Here is a 19,799-nt window from a genome sequence, read left to right as displayed (position 1 = left end):
GATGACTTTGTTGAAGTCTCTTAGAAACTTGTTCTTAATGTTCCACATTGATGCAACTGAGCCATTAATGCTGACTTTATCAAAGGGTATGTTAATTGAAATTCTTACTTGTTTTATTTATTTGTTTATTTTATTTTTCTATATTTTTGGAAAGTCACATTGACATTGAAATCTCTTTCTTTCTTTATTCTACAAACCATTACAATAATTTCTTGATATGGTTTTCAATGTACAGACTTAATTTGGCCCAAAGCAAGCGAAGAAAGAAACAATCCACGTTCGTTCTTTGTTATTAATAGTTCTTTACTGCCATGGCAACACCCAAACTTTAAACATGGCGTCTCTTTTAACAGACCCGTTGTTTGAGAGCTCTGGAGTAGGCCGTCCTCCCAACAAGAACTTTTACCATTTTACTGTCACCAAGTCAGATGTAAGTACTGATAACTTTTAATAATTACTTAAGTTAACGTTAAAAACACGACATTTCCCCCGCGAATGAAGACAACGCATTGAATTATTTACTGCTACGTCACACACGTAATGACACGTCAAACGCGGTTTTGGCATTAATTCGATGGGCAACGTCATTCTTAGTCAGTCCAAAACCACACTTTCTGATATCTGTAAGACAGTTTTTAGCAGTCTAAATGACGTCATATGTCCGTAATTCAGTTTATACGTATTTTGCCATTCATGTGTATAGGTTTTGTCGTTAATAGATATCTACAACGTCATGACTAGTATTCATTCAAGATATCTAAAACAGAAGAATGTAAACATATTCAACGATATGTCACAATGACGTTGAAGATATCTGAAACTGGAATTACCCCATTCACATGAATGGCAAAATGACGTGATTCTGAACTGAATTACAGATATCTGTGACGTCATTTTGACTGTCAGTATGGGGGCTTCGTAACTAGTTGTTAAAATATACTTGGCCTTATTATTCCCAGATCATATGGAGATGGTGGAAGATCTCTCTGAGAGCTGTGGACAGATTCTCCAAACCTGGGGAGCTGAAAGAGTCTCACCAGGACTTCTTGGACAACACATGGCTGCAGAGTAAGTCAGGACTTCAGGGTTTATTTAGTGCAGTGTTTGCATTTGCTGCATTTTGTTTTCTCTTTGTCTGTACTGTGCACAGTGGCTCTGTGGGAGCACCCCCCCCCCCCCCCCCCCCCCCAGTACAATGACAATAAAGGTGAATCTGAATCTGAACATATCCATTTAAACCTCAATCTCAAGAGTTTTCCTCTTGCTGTTGTAGATTTTTCACACATCCAACTGCAATTTGTTCCTGAAGATCTTAATAAACATCTTCATGTAGGCAAAGAAAAAAACACAGCAATAACTCGGAGAGTACAAGCCTCTCCCAAGGCTGCTGAGATTCCCACAGTGTCAATACACTTAAAAGGTGAATCGTGTCTGCATCGCCATCAAAATCTTAGAATTTCTTGGCCCATAACCTGTATTCCCAGAAAAAAAGCTGTCTTCACATGTATTTCATTTGTGCAACTCATACTCATAAAGACAAATGCTTACAAAACATAACCTCCTTGGCCAATTGACAATCATTTTAAAAGGTTTTCTGCTATCGCAAGCCAAAACGTCTACTTGCAAACCAGTACATTTGGATCTCTGTGAGGCTGTGAGACACAGCAGTGGCAACAATTTGGATCTGTAAATAGTGTGTTTTTGGCAGTTGTTATATGGTAAGATCATTTTAAAACAGACTCCTCTGCTGTTGAATATCTTCAGAAAAAGAGCCAACGCTTTGTGCCAGTAAATATGGTTAGGTCACAGGTTTGTGTGTGTTTTGCAGTGATGTTAAAATGAGAGCACATTGTGTCTTCCAAAATGGAACAGACTGTGTTTTGAGAGAATAATGCATTGTATTCAGGTTATAATTCTTGTCCTGAGAATATTGCATATAAAAAGCAAATGGAATGCTTGAATAGGCACAACAGGTAAAATGTTGGGCTTCTTCTCAGGTGAGGTCAGTGTGGTTTTTGGTCCTGGAATCTTGGTGTACACCAAGGCTCTGTGCCAAGGCCATTATGATTATCTGGATCATCTGTCTGACTGCTTACTTCTGAGGATAATAAACTATCTTGAACTAGAGGATGTGGAGCAGCTTCGACGAACGTCACATCGGTTCAAGCAGGTGAGTTTATGGACTCGCTAACAAATGCTACCAAATTATTTAAAGGTCCAGGCCCCTAGGTTCCTATAATTATGTTTTATTTTGTGTGTAAAATTGCCTTAACATAAAAATAATTTGGGTTTTTTTAACTTAGACTGTGCCTACAGTAGCTTTAATGGACACAATATGAGTATGGGTTTTGATTTTAAAAAGGAAGCTTTATATGTAAGCAGAGAGCATGTTTTCTGTAGTTCTGTAGTTCTCTGACACACTAAGGAAAGGGAGGGATGAGTTGAGGAGTCCTCCATTTGTTATCACTGAATCTGTGAATAAATCATTATTACATCTAAATTAATAATCCATTTTCAAATGAAACATTTTAACATTAATTGTTTGTCCTATTTTTCTTACTTCTACTTTTTAGTTATGTGGGTCAGAGATGTTTTGGGAGCAGGCAGTGCGCAGATGCTGCAACACAGTTTCAGATGAAGTGGTTTCCCTGGCTCTTGAGATGGGATGGCGAAGCATCTTCTTCACCAGCAAGCTACAGCTGCAGAAGCTGATCAGCCGCAGGAGGCTTCAGACTGACAAGCAACATGAAGGACAGGTATCTGACCGAGAGACAAACGTAGACAGGTCTCGTGACGAGAGTTCCGAGCAAACCCAAGCGTCTGACTCTGAGGAGGAATTTCCCCATGCTGGCATTAGCCCTGATATGAGCCATAGCACCGGCACTGGAACTGGCTTTGACACCAACTCTTGCTCTGATATGGATCCTGGCTCTAGCTCTGAAGCTGAGGCCTCTTCTGATTCCAGTGAGTCTGTGCCAGAAAAGGTCTTGGATGACATAAAACGTCAGTGCAGCACAAAGCATTGGTAGAGGAGCCTGCGGCATAGACACAAACAAAAGACATTGAGTTAAAGGTTTACTGTAAATGATTTAGTGACATCTAGTGCTGAAGTTGCATATTACTACCAGTTGAATCTCCCCCAATTTCATTCAGACTAAAACTGAAATATCGCCTGAATTATTATTTTAACATGCATGTAAATTACCTTTAGTGATATTCTTAGTTGATTATACTCAGATAAAAACAATATCATGAACATATCACTCCATTCTACATGTTCTGATTAATCCCCATAAATCCTCACACTCAACCTTTGAGCTTCTTATAAAATGTTGAATACTGTATTTCAAGCTTATATTGATATGCCATTTATTCTTATTCCTCACACTAAAATTTGTTATGTATTGATCATTGAAATAATATTATCTTTTAAGTATGATTTAAAAATGTTTTTATTTAGTATCTTCTCTTAGATATTTGAGGAAAATTTAATTTGTATGTCAACTGTGCCACAACTCTCCTAAACTTGACAACTAAATACAAGTTACTATCTAGAATACTGTAAGTTATACATTTAGAAATAAATGTAATACACACGGTTATACTCTCTGTATCTTCTAATCTGTAAAATCATTCATCAGTTTGGGTAAAACAGTTTTTTAGAGTTTATGCCCGAAAAGGGTCATAAATAGCTAACAATTACAAGTATACATACACATATACATGCACAAACAGTCCTCTAGGGGGCACTAGCTGCTAGAGTTGATGGTGTATCCTGTGCTTAGGTCAGCTCATACTTCCATTATCACTGTCCTTGCTGCTGTTGTTCTGTTGGACTATCTGACATGTTGATGGACATGTTTAAGTGGAAGGTTGTAAAGATAATGCTCTGGTACATTTAAGACAAAGAAGCTGGACTCTGACATAAAGATCACTGATTGAATGTGTGAGTGAATGGGTGTGAATGGCACAACTGTAGTGTAATGCAGCTTTGAGTAAGTCTAGAATATAAATGTGTTTGTATATAAATACAAACAAACCATTCACCATATAAAATGCTTAACTATTTTATTACAAAGTAATTGTACTCTTAAAAAAACATGTATGGGTAGTATTTTAATTTGACAAATAAATACTCATAAATGGGAGATTTATTTAGTATTTGATCCAGTATTCCTGCCTTCCATTTGCTGTATGTGATCATGCAAGTGTACTTCAACGTACATGTTTTGCAAAAAGAATGTCTGTTGCTTCGCTAACTTTACCCATTGCTCCTCTGGGAATGTATTCCACCTACTGCGTCTTTTTGTCCAAAGCCTGAGGGAAACCTTAAGAGGATATAGTCAGACCACGTAAAGACCATGTAGTGGGCCATGTGGGGAATAGGATGAGAATGCTTTGTTGATCTTAACCTTTACTCTCTCCTCAGGCTGGGCTAATCCTTGCAAGGTTACATGAGTAGGCCAAACATCGAAATCATTCTCTACAATAATAGAAGAAGAGTAACAACAAGAACTAAATGGCTGTGGCTCAGCTGTAGAGTAAATGGGAAACCCAGAGTATGTTTGCACTCTGCCTTCCCTGACCTGGTAACAGATAAAGATAAAGGCCATGGCCTCATTTTATACAGCTAGGAGTCTTAAGTGATTTACTGATACCATGAGCCATTTACAATGTGTTTGACATTTGACTGTTAGTTTTAACCAATGGATCGTCTATTCTTTGATTAAAAAAAACTTGCAGTTACGGTTCTTGGGCGCAGCTTGTATGTCTAGGTTTTTTTTGTGTTTTTTGTACTTTTCAATATAATTTCACTTATTGCTGTATTTTTAAAATAGAATGGTAAAACACACCGACCCATGTGGGAGAGGCCCACATGGGTCGGTGTGTGTGGGCATCATCAGCCTGTGCTTTTGTAAGTCAAAGGTCTGAGTCTGGAGCTCTCTGACGGCAAGCAAAGTCCTTGATCTTGTGCAGGGTGCTGACAGCTTGAGACCATTTGAGACAGGATTAGCTAATATTATCCTGTCCTGAATTAGCCTACATCTATGTAGCTGTAGTGCAGTAGAGTTACCACCAACAGGAACAATGGAAAGAAAATGCCTGTTCATCATCATCATTTTTACATGTGTAAAAAATTGGTAGCTGTCAAATCACAGTATTTCTTGGTAAAGCAGTGCTTAGCTCTTGTGTCACGCTGCATACAGGAAGTGATTTTTTTTGTCATGACAGACAGAGGCAACCACATCATTGCGCTAGTAAAGCCAGACACCAACAAACAGATTGGAGTATGACTCAAAAAGTTTCAGAAATGAATTCTACTGCTCAGAAAACTTCATCAAGTCGTTCATCAGTTTGATGCTTTGAACGCTTCTTAATCCCAACATATATAACATCGATAATATAATAATATTATAGACAGAAATAAATATTCTTATCTTGTTATTTAGTGGCTGGGTTGAGCAGAACAAACATGAACATGATGTTAGAGAAACCAGCTCTTGTATTGTTTTCACTGAGTGCGTCTTCAGTCAGTAAATGTAAAGTCATTAAGGAATCTTCTCCATCTCACGTACATGTAGCTAACACTTATTAGTGTCTATACATCTTTACTGTCTATACATCTCAGTTTAAGCATGTGTAAACTAATATATATATAAATACAATTTGACTAGACGTCTGCATTGTTTCAAAGTTGTCGTTATTCATGGCTCACTGTCAAGCCCCACACTGCAGTGATGTTAGGAGTTGAGCGATGAGAATGATCTTTAGCTTTTACTCCATCTTATGCTTAGCCAACAACCCTTTGTACCACTGAACACCATGAACAAATATAGTGGGCTACAAAGCCTCTTAGGACAGAGCCCTCTTATGATTCCCTTTACGTGCACAGCATCCTTGAATAGGCCACACAAAGATCCTTAAGCCAAAGTCCCTCCCTGCTTATTTAATTCTAAATGAGTAATTACTGGGTGTGTCAGAGTGTCTTAGGTTTGCAGGTAGTTTGGTTGAAGGAGCTCATTTGTACGCCGGCGTTTAATGAAATTGCTCTCTCCAACAGACAACAAATTCTGAAAGACGCTGGACCAGTTTTAGTGGGGAATCCCCAGGGAGCCGCTGAAGATTCTAGTAACTTAGGGGGACACACAACTTACAGCCACCAAGATGTGTGACATGGGGGGACTAGATAACCTGGTGGCCAATACGGCCTACCTAAAAGCCCAGGGTGGTGATGACAAGGAGATGAAAAAGCGGCGCCGCAGCTTGTCTCTCCCCACGCCTGAGCAAAGTACATCAGTACGAGCTTCCATTGACAAGGACTTCACATCACTTTGTGAAAGGCAGCCTATTGGCAAGAAGTTTTTCCGTCAATTTCTGGCAAATCATCCCTCTTTCAAGCTCGCTGCTGATTTTCTGGATGAGCTGAATGACTGGGATCTGGCTGAAGGTGCAGTGAAAGACAAGGCACGGCAAGAAATCATCAAGAAGTACTGCAAGGCTGAATCCAAGTCTTTCCTGTCATTTCTTACCGGGGAACCTGCTGACAAATGCAAGTCTGTGACAGATGCCAACTTTGATGAGGTGATGAAAAGCAAAGTCCAGGATGGTGTCAGGGAATATTTGATGGCCCAGCCCTTCACCGATTATCAAGCCAGCCCTTTCTTTGATAAATTCCTCCAGTGGAAAGAGTATGAGAAACAGACCATCAGTGACAAATACTTCTATGAGTTCAGGACTCTGGGAAAAGGAGGATTTGGAGAGGTAAGCATGTAATACACTTGGATGATGATTGTGGAATCCCCCCTCCCCCCTCCTTAAAAACTGATTTTAGTTAAGTGAGATGACTGTGATGTTATTTGTCATACAGACACACCTTAAAAAGTAGAATGAGTAAATAGAAAATTTGCTACAAAGTTGTCTCTTTTGAAAGATGAACTATTACATGACGTGGATAAGCCCACATTTCTGCATGAGTAACAGTGTTCTAGATTCTTTTGAATGAGACACATTGCCTCGATCATTTTTTCACATTGTTACCTTGCGATGCTTAAGCAGAATAAGACAGTGTAGCCTGAGTTAATATTTACTTAGTAAAATCACTAAATTCCCATATCACTAAAAAGGAAGCAACGTGTGTAACTGAATACCGTAAAAACTGTTAAAATAGAGAAAAAAAATCACAATGATCATTCCATTTTTTAAAATTGTAATGAAAGCTGCTTTTACCTCCTGTGAAGCAAACATTATATTAAAGATTAAATTCTTCAATAATCTCTATTGATAAAGAAGGAATCGTACCAGAAATATATACGGTTTGGTTTTAGTCAAAGTTATGAATGAGACAGACGTCTAATGGGCTCAGTTCCAGCAGACAAGGGTCAAGCTAGGACTTTATAAACTGTAAAATGGGATTAATTAAACTATTTCACCCCTGAAGGTGTGTAGTGAAATGGTTTCTGTGCTGCTTCTGATTCTGATATTAGATTATCACACTTTGTTGCTGTGGGAAGTTGTTCCTATAAATCAATGAAGAGAACTGTTTAGTCATTGGTTTTAAATAATAATAATAATAATTTTGTTTTTCTCAAGGTATGTGCTGTACAGGTGAAGCACACAGGACAGATGTATGCCTGTAAGAAGTTGTGTAAAAAGCGTCTGAAGAAGAAGGGCGGCGAGAAGATGGCCCTGCTGGAGAAGCAGATCCTAGAGAAGGTTAACAGCCTGTTCCTGGTCAACTTGGCCTACGCTTATGACAGCAAGACCCATTTGTGCCTTGTCATGACCCTGATGAATGGAGGAGACCTCAAGTATCACATTTACCACATGGGCTATGATGGAAAGGGAGTTGACAAGGGCATTGAGATGAAGCGCATCATCCACTACACGGCACAGATCACCACAGGTATTCTGCATCTGCATGCCATGGATATCATATACCGCGATATGAAACCAGAGAACGTGTTGCTGGACAACCAAGGCCAGTGCCGACTCTCAGATTTGGGTCTGGCCATAGAGATTCCTCCAGGGAAGACTGTCCACCAGATGGTGAGTTGTACATGTATGCAATTAGCAGGCAAATGCTGGTAAATTGACCTTTGACGCAAAATGAAGAAGAGCAAACTGAACATTAGCTTGCTGTTAATCATGGCATCTAAGAATCATTGTATTTCTTCACATTATCACATTACTGCAAAAGAGGTCTAAAGGATCTTTTCATACATCAGTCAGTCTCAAATATTTGAAATAACCACCTCCAAAGTCATCATATGCATAACTGATGAAGAGATCAGTAGAACATCTCTACACTGTCCATGTTCACTTATCTGTCAAATGAGGTTGGAGTTAAAACCTGAGCACAGGTTCTTGGACAGATTGTCAGTCTCGGGGAGATTTTTTGCTTTAAATCCGGACAGGGATTACTGTTTAAAGATTGGTGCAATGAGAGTCTCCGAAATCCATTATATAACTCCTTTAGCAGTGAGATTATACCATGGCCATTTATAGGCTACTATGCTGTGTAGAGGCAGGGTTACAGAAGTTGGAGGTCCAGTGCAGGATAAAGTCATGCATGAATAAAAGCTTCTTTGGTTACTGGTGGAATTATATTGCATTGACCAGAATCACTTGATATTATGCAAATCAAAAGATTGTAACTGTGAGAGTGGCTTCCCAGATCAAACACTGCCCTTTAAGTAGTAATCACGTCTAGACAGCCATAATAATCACAACCATTATCACATCATACCAATGCTAACGTATGGATGACCTGAAAAAGATGGTGTCAGGGTTTCTCCAAGACTTACAGTAGCAAAGACTAAGCTTCCAGCTCTATGAAAAGCTCATTATCCAGTACTCTGATGCTCATCAGCGCGCCAAAGTGACTGGGTTAACCTCCTGTATGTAAGGCTGGCTTTGGTCCCTTAATCCTCTTAGCAAGCAAGAACACAAGTCTGACCATCTCTAAAGTGACAGATCCAGGTCAAAAAGCACACTGGGCATGCTTTGACGTGAGTTTGCAAACAAGGTGTTTTTAACCCAGATGTAGAGCAGATTAAATAATTGTGTAGCCTGTATGATTACACACGACAGCTTTTTATTTACCCCTTTGACTGATCAGAGAGTGTATTCTACTGGTCAAGATAAAGGAGACGAAGATGAGGAAGTAAACACTACAGAATAGAAAATAAAGCAGACCTTTAATTGCTTTTGCATGCTAAGTGACTAAGGTGACTATCAAAAAACAGTGCACACAGTCCTTGAAATACCTATATAACACTATACTGTATATCACACCTGCTCCTGCAACAGAGTCTCTTCAGGATTTACAAGAAACGTCCTACCGTATTTGTGGCATTTTGTGTGCATTATTCATACATTGTGGGCATGATAGCATCCAGAAATGGACATAAGAGGCTGAACAACTCTGTCAGTGTGTAGACACACATGACATCTGACAGGTAGCAGGCTTAGCATTAAGATTAAAGCTGCTCGGAGGCTGCAGGTGAGGTCATACAGAGAGAGGGAGGGAGGGAGCAGAGGAGCAGGGACAGAGTGGCCGAGAGAGGTAAAAATGTAATATTACAGAGAGAGAAGGAGACATTTGTGAAGACTCTGTTGCTTCATAAGACACTTAAAAGTATACATGCACCATATATTCAATCTTCTCTCCTGAATTTTCCCTCCAGGCGGGCACTGGAGCGTACATGGCCCCTGAGCTTCTGACCAAAACTGAATACAGGACATCGGTGGACTGGTGGGCGCTGGGCTGCAGTATCTATGAGATGGTGGCTGGATACACACCTTTCAAAGGCCCTGATACTAAGAAGGACAAGGTGGAGAAGGAGGAGGTGCAGCGTCGCATCCAAAACGAAGAGCCCAAGTTTGAGCACAGATGCTTTGATGCCAACACCAAGGACATCATCCAACAGTTCCTGAAGAAGAAGATGGATGAGCGCCTGGGCATAAAGTAAGTGTAGCTTTAAGCAAACTATGTGGTGCAAATGGCTGCAAACAGTGAAGAAACTAAATGTTTTTTTTAGTAGTTTATTTCAAAATGTTTTACGATCCTGTGCGCCAACTTGTTCTCTTTACCCTTTCATTAGGAACAACATGGAGGATCCCAGGAAACATCCCTGGTTCAAGAGCATCAACTTCCCTCGTCTGGAGGCCGGGCTGGTGCCTCCTCCCTGGGTTCCTAAGCCCAACGTGGTCTACGCCAAGGACACTGGCGACATCGCTGAGTTCTCAGACGTTAAGGGCATCGTGATTGACCCCAAGGATGAGAAATTCTTCAAGGAGTTCAGCACAGGCGCTGTGGCCATTCAGTGGCAGCAGGAAATGATCGAGACTGGACTGTTTGATGAGCTCAATGATCCCAACAGAAAAGAGGGCGGAGGAGACAGTGATGACGGAAAGAAGTCCGGCACATGTATATTACTGTGAGCCATGTTTGATATCACATTCTAGTAATAACTGTCAGTTATTTGTTTGCTTTCTCAGGGCAGGTGCACGTCAGTGTTGATGTGAAAGACGGATCATGTTTCATGAAACAGGTGAGCGTGAGCATCCAGCCCTGTCTGGAAATGATGCTCACGGTTTATAGATCTACAGTTTACGTTCAGTGAGTGAGAATGAGGAAAATGAGATGGTGTATTTTGAACCTCATCTGTTTGGTTCACAACATTTCTTGCAGATGTACATATCTAATGATGTAGACTTGGACCAATTGTAAGTAACTACGAGGAGTAAATTGACACCCTTTTTGTAAAGGATGATAGTGTTGTGTGAAAAGTAAGTCATGAAGAAACTGTGAATTCAAATGCGATGCTGTTGCATTCAGAATTAAACTTTGAACAAATTTAAACAAACAAATCTTCCGACCATGAGACTGTGCAGTTTACTGTGTAAAACTTTGTACTGTGTTAAATTAAAAGGCATTTTGTAGCTCTCATACTGATGCCATCAGAAGGCCCCTCTGTTTCTACAACAACATAAAAGTGCTGTTTAAACACACATGGCAGAAAAAGAGTTGTAGTGACCTAATTAAATTAAATCTGATCATTGCATTTATACTCAGGTGATTTCTTTTCTTCTGTCCATAATTTTAGTTTTATAAAAATCAATTTAAAAAAAGCTATCTGTTTATAATGTGTTTATAAGGGAATGTATTTATATTTATGCACAGAGATAAATGAAGTATATCAAAGGGTTAAAATTAGGATTTGTTTAAAAGAAAATGCAGAATACTTGACACTTCTCCACTGAGTTCCTCTGCTGTTGGTGCTATGAGGCACAACATCATGAGGAAATGTATTCTTTATAGCATGGGGATGTTAGGAGAGAGGTGAGGGCAGTTTATCGCTACATATGAAGGAGGAGAATTTAGAGGAGTTGACCAGTAAATTCCTGTACCAGGAATGTGCAGGTTGTCCTGTTCACAGCCACAGAGGCACCGTGATACTTCAGGGCTCTTCGTTTGATGAGTATGGATCAATTCAAGGAGTCCACGGCTGTGATTAGAAAATAAAGATTATAATGTAGAGACTGGATTAGTTCAAAAATGAAGTGAATGAAGTTTATTCTTGTTAACTTGTCTCAGGGTGACGTATTGCTCACAAAGTACATTTCCAGATCTGTTACAGTTAATGTTAATATGATTTAAATATACATGCACCTGTAAATATAACGCGAGAGAAATTGCTTCAATAGAAATGTCAGATGTAAAGCAAAAAAACAAACAATCCATTGGACTTGAATCATTTGAACAAATTAAAACATTTATTTTAAAACGTGTGACTTTTCTGTGATTCTGAATGTTGTTTTGTCTGAATACATTTACTGAAATGAAGAAAACATCAACCGCCAGAGTTACACATCTTCTCTGGACCATCTGTTACTACAGAGAGAGAGAGCTGCTGACGACTCTGGAGTAAAACCTAAAAATATCAGCTGCAGTAATCCTGTTCAGGATGATGACTAGAGCCAGGCCGTGCTCCAGCCTGCCACAAATTGGCATGTTCAAACTCTTAGCTGATAAGGCGATAACCAGTATTATCCTTTCACCTTATTTGCTTAATTCAGCGACAGAGACTTTCAGGTTCTGAAGCATCTCAGTGTTATTCCTCACTGAGGGATCGAAGCAGCAACCAACGTCTACTAACACCAAACTGACCCATAATGATTTTTCTTCTTTTTTCTTGACAGAATGCTGCACAAACAAAAATGAAACGATAATCTTGATTATCTTGAGTGCAAAGAAAGGAAAAGACATATACTAACACTAACAGAGACGTGCAGGTCTACCAGTGACATTTTCTATTTCCAAATTGAACTTTTAAGTACAGGGACCACGGTGAACGGACTCAAAAGAAGTAACTTACAAGTACACTTCCACCTGCACTGTCCAACAATTTTCAATTGTGTCTGACCGCAATTGTCTATAGTAGTCAATCTCAAGGACAGCAAGAGCTTAGGAGACTCAGGGATGGATTCTTAGTTCAGCTAAACCTCAAGAGATAATCTCACATGAAGCAAGAGCTAAGTGCACGCCGTTAACAGTGAAGGACAGATCTGCTGCTGCTGCTGCTGCTGCTGCTGCTGTTCCTCAGGGTTCCTTCAGAGCTGCGTGGATGGAGATTGGTCAAATTCAGAGCTGTCAGGTGTGATTACACTTCCTTTTATACTCCCCTGATATATTCTGACTTTTGCAGCCAGTTTAACCTCTGTGGGTAAAGTAACATGTACTCTGATTACTACGATTACTCTCAGGGTGACTGGGTTGTAGGTGATGTTTCAAAGGTGTAGGCAAATTTGACAGAGTATCTATAGATGTGCACAGTTAGACCCCTGTTTCTTATTTTATATACATTTTCTTATTTTATTTTACCATTCCATGAATCAATTTAAAGTGTACAGCTTATCAGATGCAGATTTTAATTCTCCTCAGGGGAGACTGAATATGCAGCTTTGGAGCCCACTGGTGGCTTGGGGGCCCTATGCATTCACATGGTCCACATAGCTTGAGTAAGAATATCAAACACAATGCTCATGCAGTACAATGCATGACAAACAAATGGTTATTGAAATAAATGAATATCTAATTGATTTTCCACTGAAATTTTGTTATTTTGTTCTCACTTAAAATCGATGAGTGGGTGCTTTTGTCTTTTTTACTTGAGCCCCCGTCTCTTGAAATTCCTCTTTTCTTCAGTCATCACTGAGAATATCTAATTAATCTGTAGCCAAAAAGCTCAATAACCACTGAATGAAGTGGTTTACACTCATTAATAATGTAAGTCCAAATTCTGCAGGTGTGTCGGGTAAGGTTGAGGAGGCCAAAGAAGTTACACATTAGAACTTTAAATATAAATTACAATACAATTCGTCCACATTGGTGCTAAACAACACGAGTCATAAATTGGAAATGTAAAACACCTCACTCACCTCTTTGGATTCTCTGCCACTGCTCAGTGATTTGAGCCACACGTCTCAGCCTGTGAATGTTTCTGGTGTGTTTCTGGCGCCCTCATGTGGCAGTAGATCTGCATGGGTATTTAATAATGCAGAGAGGGGTGAAAGATTTCCAAACTCTGAGCCATCTCATTCATTCTGACTGGTTTCTCTCCACAGAATTAGCTTTAAATTCAAATGTGTGTGTAAATATTGTATTTATTAAAAGCATGGTGGTATTGTGGACCACCATTCCGATAATATCACGATACAACGATTCTGTGATAATCAATATATTGCGAAACAATCATGTAACGTCAGTGAAAAGTTAAAAGTGCAGGATTTCTCTGTTTATTCACACCATAGAGAACAAAGTGCATAAAGTCTATTCTTCCTCTTCTTCAGCCTGGTAACTTCTGCTCAAGTTTCCCTCATTCATTTGAGCAGCGCCACCATGAGGAGACATCAAGTAGCGACGTCTGGTGAGTGAAACTGGTAGGGACTGTTTACTTTAGAGCGCCTTCATTTTTAAATTAAAATATCAATATTCTCCCTGGCGTATCGAACATCTTTGCATGTTTTACCTCGCACTTCACTTCCAAGTGTGTAGCAGAACCTGTAGTTATAGCCGTAGCCTTCAGTTAGCATCAGAAACTCAAATGAGGTTCAGTTTGTCCCTTGTGGGCTACTGTAAAAACATGGTGGTACAAAATGGTGGCCTCCATGGTGCTGACCCCCGGCTCCTAATAAAAAACATAAAAGGCTACAATCATTCACACCATCAGGTCTTTACAATCAATCAATCAATCAATAATAGTTTTTATCTGCAGTCTCTGCCAAATGAAAACAGAAGTATCTTTTAAATAGTGGCTTAAGAAGTAAAGAATTCAGCAAGACAACAGTGACAGGACGGATGTTTTACTGATAATACTTTCATACTTTTATTTGGAATGAACCATTTTGTGCTGGAATGTTTAACACAATAACTTAGAAAGAACACTATCCCAATTTAGAAACATTTAAACAAAAAGGTAGATATTTTTCTTCAAAATCACTTTTATTCCACAATTTATTTCAGCGGGTCTTAAGGCACCCTGAAGAGATGTTACAAGTTGTTCTTTCAAATGCAGGTTCCTTTTAAGACTGTGTAAACATAGCTTTGAATAAGATAATTTCCTGTAAATCTTTACTTAAATGATTTCTTTACAGTGCACAGACATTGTGTTTCGTGACAAAAATACAGTGTGAATTAAGTAAATATGGTAGATAGTGTTTATATATATACATTGAAGAGTAATAGACTGGCAGACAATCAGATCAACAGGCTGAAGAGAGAAAACTAACAAACAATCTTTGAGACCCAGATAGATATACAGATCACGTATAAGATATACAGTACATAGTTACAGTGAACTTTTTTTTCATTTTTGCAACGCTTTTCCAGCACCTCTCCGCTTTAAAAGCAATTTGTTTTTTGCACTGTACCATTCTCTCTCTCTGTTGGTGTGTTTGTGTGTGTGTGTGTGTGTGGGTGTGGGTGTGTGTGTGTATGTGTGTGTCGCTTCAGCCATCATCAGTTCACAGCACCGTGCGCAGTGAAGCGAGACAACGCATCTATAGTCCTGGAGGGCTCACGCACATAGTGGCTATTGCAGTGGAGAGGTGAGTAGACAGGAAGACGGACAGACGGACGGACGGACAGACAGACAGACATGCAGACAGACACACAGCACAAGACTGGGTTGTGGCAACGGAGACCACAACACAAAGATCTATCTATAATTCCCTAAATATGGTCAGGATCACAATGTATTTATATGTTGAAAGGGAAACTTTGTAATTGGCAATTCATATACAGGGATAGAGTAGCTATACTTGATTATCAAGGAACGGTCCTATGAAATCTCTGTGATGTGATAAAATGTGAATACTCTGGGGAAATGTGTTGGGAAAGTTCTATGCTCTCAATTACAATATACAGCAAGATAAAAATCATCTCCAAATCAGCAATAATACAGTCATTCACACAGGATGGAGAGATGAAAACAACACTCTCTCTTCCTGGAAAATCTAAAAAAAAAAAACAACAACAAAAAAAACATACAAAGAAAATTGTACCAGCAACTACACAATACCCCCAAATGGCTTGGTAGCAATGGCGATAATTTATCTAATCACATCAATACTAGAAAAAATAAATACTGATGAAAAGTGCAACAGGTGAATAAAAAAAAAAAGGATGGATGGATAGGAGCAGAGCCAGTGTCTTGTTCTGGAATCTTTGAGGAGGTCAGCAACGAATCGTGAAGGAAAGAAGAGTCAGAAATGTCATCAAAGCAACATTTAATATCTGTCTTTACCAAAAGCCAAACTAATCTGCATTAAATATTTTGGCACCATCCCCAAATGCAGTCTTTGTGACTCAGTTTGACCCTTCCTTCCTTTAAAAAAAAACGAAAACATCTTTATCAAACATGGGCAGCCTCTGCAGCTGGGGTTTCCTTTCACGGGGGGCCGTCTCCTCCTTTACTCCACCACCGTGATCCTGAAGGTGATGCGGCCCAGGAACTTATCCCGCTCGTCGTTGTTGCGGAGGTCAGAGCCCTCTACCCTGCACTCCACTGCCAGCTCCTTGTTGTAGTCCTCCTTGTTGAGCAGCAGCTTCACGGCCACCAGGGGCTGCACGTAATTCTCCTGCAATCGGGGTTAGAGACAGGCATCTGTCAATAACCGTGCAGCAAAGTGACGATGTTAGCGGCCGTGATCTGACAGGGGGATAAATACTTACGTGAGCTTTCTTGCCGTAGTAGGGGAAATACATCTTATCAATGAGTCCTTCACTGGGGAAATACTGCATTTGAATCTGGCTGTCTTTCTGTGGAGCATGAAGAACATGTTTTAGCTCACGTCGACGTGATACTGCATAACAGAAGCTACATTATGTCCAATCATATCACATGAAACATGGACAAGAAAAAAGAAAAGGCAATGACTGTCATTGTTGAAGTGATTTAAAATGATTCTCTGGTAATCATGACGCGTTCTTCCGTCATTTGAGGCTAAAAAAGAATGAAAATGACTTGAAAATTGCACTGGGATGAGTTTGGAGGCATAATGGCCTGTTATATAACACACCTACTGGCCTTATCCTGATCATTTATCACTCTTACCCTAAAGTCATCAGAGACGGCATGCAGAAAGAAATCACAAAAAAAACACAAACACAAAGAAGGGGGAATGAAATAAAGATGGGCAGAAAGAAAAGACTGTTATGGTCATCAGTGATTTTTGTATGAGAAACAAAAAGGGAAAAGATACACATACAAGAGAACAGAACATGAATAGTCTGGACAAATTTGTTTTTACTTTTACTGTGCAGTTGATATATGGATTCCCACGGGGCTTCAGGCCAATGATCTACAGAGAGAAAGAAAGAGGAGAAGATGAGGCTTTTATGTCAGAACCGATGAAGACAGGCTGCAGCTTCTGTGAAACCAAAATTAGAAATTGGTATAATTATTCATTTTATTTTGGGAACGGAACAAATGTAGAATAGAAGTGGGCAGAGACTAAAATGTAAATCTTTAATGAACAGAGACGATTTTTAAGCAACTGGGTGTTACCCTGTTCAGTTTCAGCAGCACACACGGCCTTCCCTCAGAATATCCAAAGTTGGTGTCAGAGAGGCCGGAGCAAAAACTCAGGGAGCCTCTCTTGAAGCGGCAAACTTTCTTTTCCATTTGCTCGGCGTTGTCCTGCAGAAAATAGTTTCCTGAAATGCACTCCTCGTTCGTCTCCTGCTCTGTGTCGTTATATCCTGAGACAGAGAGATGATACGGAGAAATACATCACAGGAATTGGTGGAAAAACTTACATTTGTCTGTCATTATGTTTCGGTTATCCTTGCACTTACTTTGCAGGAAGAGCTCCAGTTGCTTGACGTACTCCGCATACTTGAGCGGCTCCGATTTGTTGACTATCATGTCGAGTGACCTCGGACGAATCACCAGCCCTGCAATGAAGACGTGGACAAAAGTAGACACTAAGTAACACAGCAAACGATGCCAACATGAGAAAACAAATGCACAAAACGCCGTCTCCCTCCAGCTGCACTTCTGCTATCTCACAGGAAGAGACTTCAAAACAGGTCGATACAAAAAGCAGCTGTAATATAGAGCATTATTGTGACAGCATCTCTTTGGTGCACATATGAATAATGAATGCCTTGCAGAGAAATGTTGCCACTTACAGTACCTGGAAGGCCAAGTGATCAGACACACTAACCTGGATAAGGAACGCGGTCTCTGTACTTCGGCACATAGTCATCCAGCGTGAGCAGCATCACCCACATGGTCAGGGCAAACATACCAGCCAAGAAAATGTAGAAAACCAAGTAGAACAACAGGATGAGGGCTGGAGGGAGTTAGAGAAACAGAAGTAGAAGAGAAATAATGAGGGAAGGAGAAAGAGAGGTTTTATGTATAATTAACTACATGCTGTAACCACACATAGACTTGGACTAATGCCTTCACACTGTCTTTATCGTTCCTCATCTGCAGGTTTGAAGAGAGCGGTCATTTGAGTGTACTGTCCCTTTGAGAGGAACCATTTTGGAACAAGGGGGGGGAGATGCTACTTGCTGCTAACAGGTGAGGGGTCGGCACTGACAAAAGAGAGACCCCGCAGATTTTATAACACACACGTCTCAGCGAGGATGCTGCAGTGCTCAAAGCATCTGCTGCCTCCTTTAATCATGACGGGTTGGAGGGAGAAACGGAGGCCATGCAGTAGCTGTGGAAACATCTGAGCCAAAATGGTTCACCAGCATCCAGGCTCTCACAGCACGGATGCCCTCTAAGTTGACAGACAAAAAACGGGATGGACCCCTCAGCTCCCTGCTGTACACCCCCCTTCTCTCACTCCTCTCCAACAGTATCCCACAATGCACCTGCATGGTGCGTGAAAGGGAGAGAAAGAGGAGAGAGGGAATCCCATTTGACCTTGACAGGCATGCTAATGTGGGCGGCCATGCAACTGCAATGGAGCATCCCACTGCACAGCAGCACGGGGGCCCAGGCTGCCTGACAGCCGCTGCTAGCCTATAGGAGCTGGCTGCTGGAGGGAGGGAGGGAGGGAGGGTGGTGTGTTACTACCTCACCCTGAAAATAACTGGGGAATCATTACATAAAAATGTATGGCCTGATCAGCCATAGATTCAGATGAGGAACACTGTAGCCCGCTTCCTCTCAAGTGATTAGGTAATGAGGGTTTTTTTTATCTGCAGTGTGAAATGCAACATTCAGACCATCCCCATTAATACACAATATAAATATGAAGATATGAAGACCATCATCATCATCATCACCATGACATCAGCACCTGCTTATTTCTGCCTATGCAGCAAACAGAGACTGATGCACACCTTAGGTAGCATCATTCATCTTTGGGTGAAAGCCTCATAGTGCAGGCTTCTCCTTTCCACCTTCATGTAGGCCTATGATGGCTCCTCAGCTCATCATGGATCTACATAATGGACATCATTTTAATCAATACACACACATACACACACACATACGTACACGCATAACAGGCAAAAACGTCCAGGAGGAACATGTCTTTGGTGACTGGCAAATGACTCAAAGGAGAGGCAACACATTCAGTGTAATCCCCGTGAATGTCACATCTCAGTCATTAAGTGGCTGCTGAATAACGGGATTCTTACCCCAGCTGCTGGCCGTGCGACCCAGCACCTCCCCGGTCCTCGGGTTGTAGAAGGTATCCTTCCAGCTGGACGCGTTCTCCTTGTTGGTGGCCGCTTTGTCCTCCGTGCTCGCCATGGTTGCGGTTTATTTCTGTTTTATTTCCCTTATTTTTCTAATTTGGTCCCAAAATGTGCCTGTTTCCTCTGCCTTAAAAAAATGTGGAGAAGCGCAATGAGGCGAAGAAGCCGGCGAGGCGGCGGTGAGTGGTCGGATCAATGGTTGGGAAGGAGTGGGCGGTGCAGAGAGAGAGGGAGCGCAGAAGGAAGGAAGGAGAGAGATGTGGTGGAACAAAAAAAACCGATAAGGGGAAGGTGAGGAAAGAGAGAGAGAGAGAAGAAGAAGAAGAAAACGTCAGTGACGTCCACACCAACCCAGCCTCGGTAGCTGATGCAGTGCGACCAGATGGATGTACATTAGTTAATGACGGAGAGACGCACGGAGACGCGCCGGTTACGCGCAGCGAGAGCGCAGATCTGTCTTTCTTCTAATCATTTATGTCATAGATTCAATCCTTTATGTTTGTGTTTGAACACACTCAAGTAAGTGCAGCTGCCTGTGACTAATGACAGAGAACCCTCACACGTTATT

At 40.7% G+C, this 19,799-nt stretch overlaps 3 protein-coding genes across 4 annotated transcripts; 2 read left to right on the top strand and 1 right to left on the bottom strand.

Moving 5' to 3' along the window:
- Window positions 1-66: 66 nt before the first annotated feature.
- Window positions 67-6,149, top strand: fbxo36b (F-box protein 36b). 2 transcript variants are annotated; one of them, XM_058629758.1, is made up of 5 exons: window positions 67-430; window positions 960-1,068; window positions 1,998-2,170; window positions 2,574-2,964; window positions 6,062-6,149. In XM_058629758.1, the coding sequence occupies exons 1-5, from the start codon at window positions 335-337 to the stop codon at window positions 6,073-6,075; spliced, it is 783 nt and encodes a 260-aa protein (XP_058485741.1). In that variant the 5' UTR covers window positions 67-334; the 3' UTR covers window positions 6,076-6,149. The 2 variants fall into 2 exon arrangements, with proteins under 2 accessions (XP_058485741.1, XP_058485733.1); XM_058629750.1 differs by lacking the exon at window positions 6,062-6,149 and having other exon boundaries at window positions 2,574-3,700.
- Window positions 5,971-11,793, top strand: grk7a (G protein-coupled receptor kinase 7a). The gene is made up of 4 exons (XM_058629704.1): window positions 5,971-6,762; window positions 7,591-8,046; window positions 9,687-9,967; window positions 10,104-11,793. Exons 1-4 carry the CDS (start codon window positions 6,166-6,168, stop codon window positions 10,441-10,443), a joined length of 1,674 nt encoding a protein of 557 aa, XP_058485687.1. The 5' UTR covers window positions 5,971-6,165; the 3' UTR covers window positions 10,444-11,793.
- Window positions 11,794-14,351: 2,558 nt separating this feature from the next.
- Window positions 14,352-19,596, bottom strand: atp1b3a (ATPase Na+/K+ transporting subunit beta 3a). The gene is made up of 7 exons (XM_058649889.1): window positions 19,172-19,596; window positions 17,734-17,862; window positions 17,363-17,461; window positions 17,073-17,266; window positions 16,816-16,866; window positions 16,238-16,324; window positions 14,352-16,143 (listed from the first exon to the last, which is right to left on the bottom strand). The coding sequence occupies exons 1-7, from the start codon at window positions 19,284-19,286 to the stop codon at window positions 15,976-15,978; spliced, it is 843 nt and encodes a 280-aa protein (XP_058505872.1). The 5' UTR covers window positions 19,287-19,596; the 3' UTR covers window positions 14,352-15,975.
- Window positions 19,597-19,799: the final 203 nt, after the last annotated feature.

This window comes from Solea solea, chromosome 1, assembly GCF_958295425.1.
Source record: "Solea solea chromosome 1, fSolSol10.1, whole genome shotgun sequence".
NCBI lineage: Eukaryota > Metazoa > Chordata > Actinopteri > Pleuronectiformes > Soleidae > Solea > Solea solea.
Note: the sequence above shows the minus strand (reverse complement) of the source record. Positions and strands in the feature narration are given on the sequence as shown.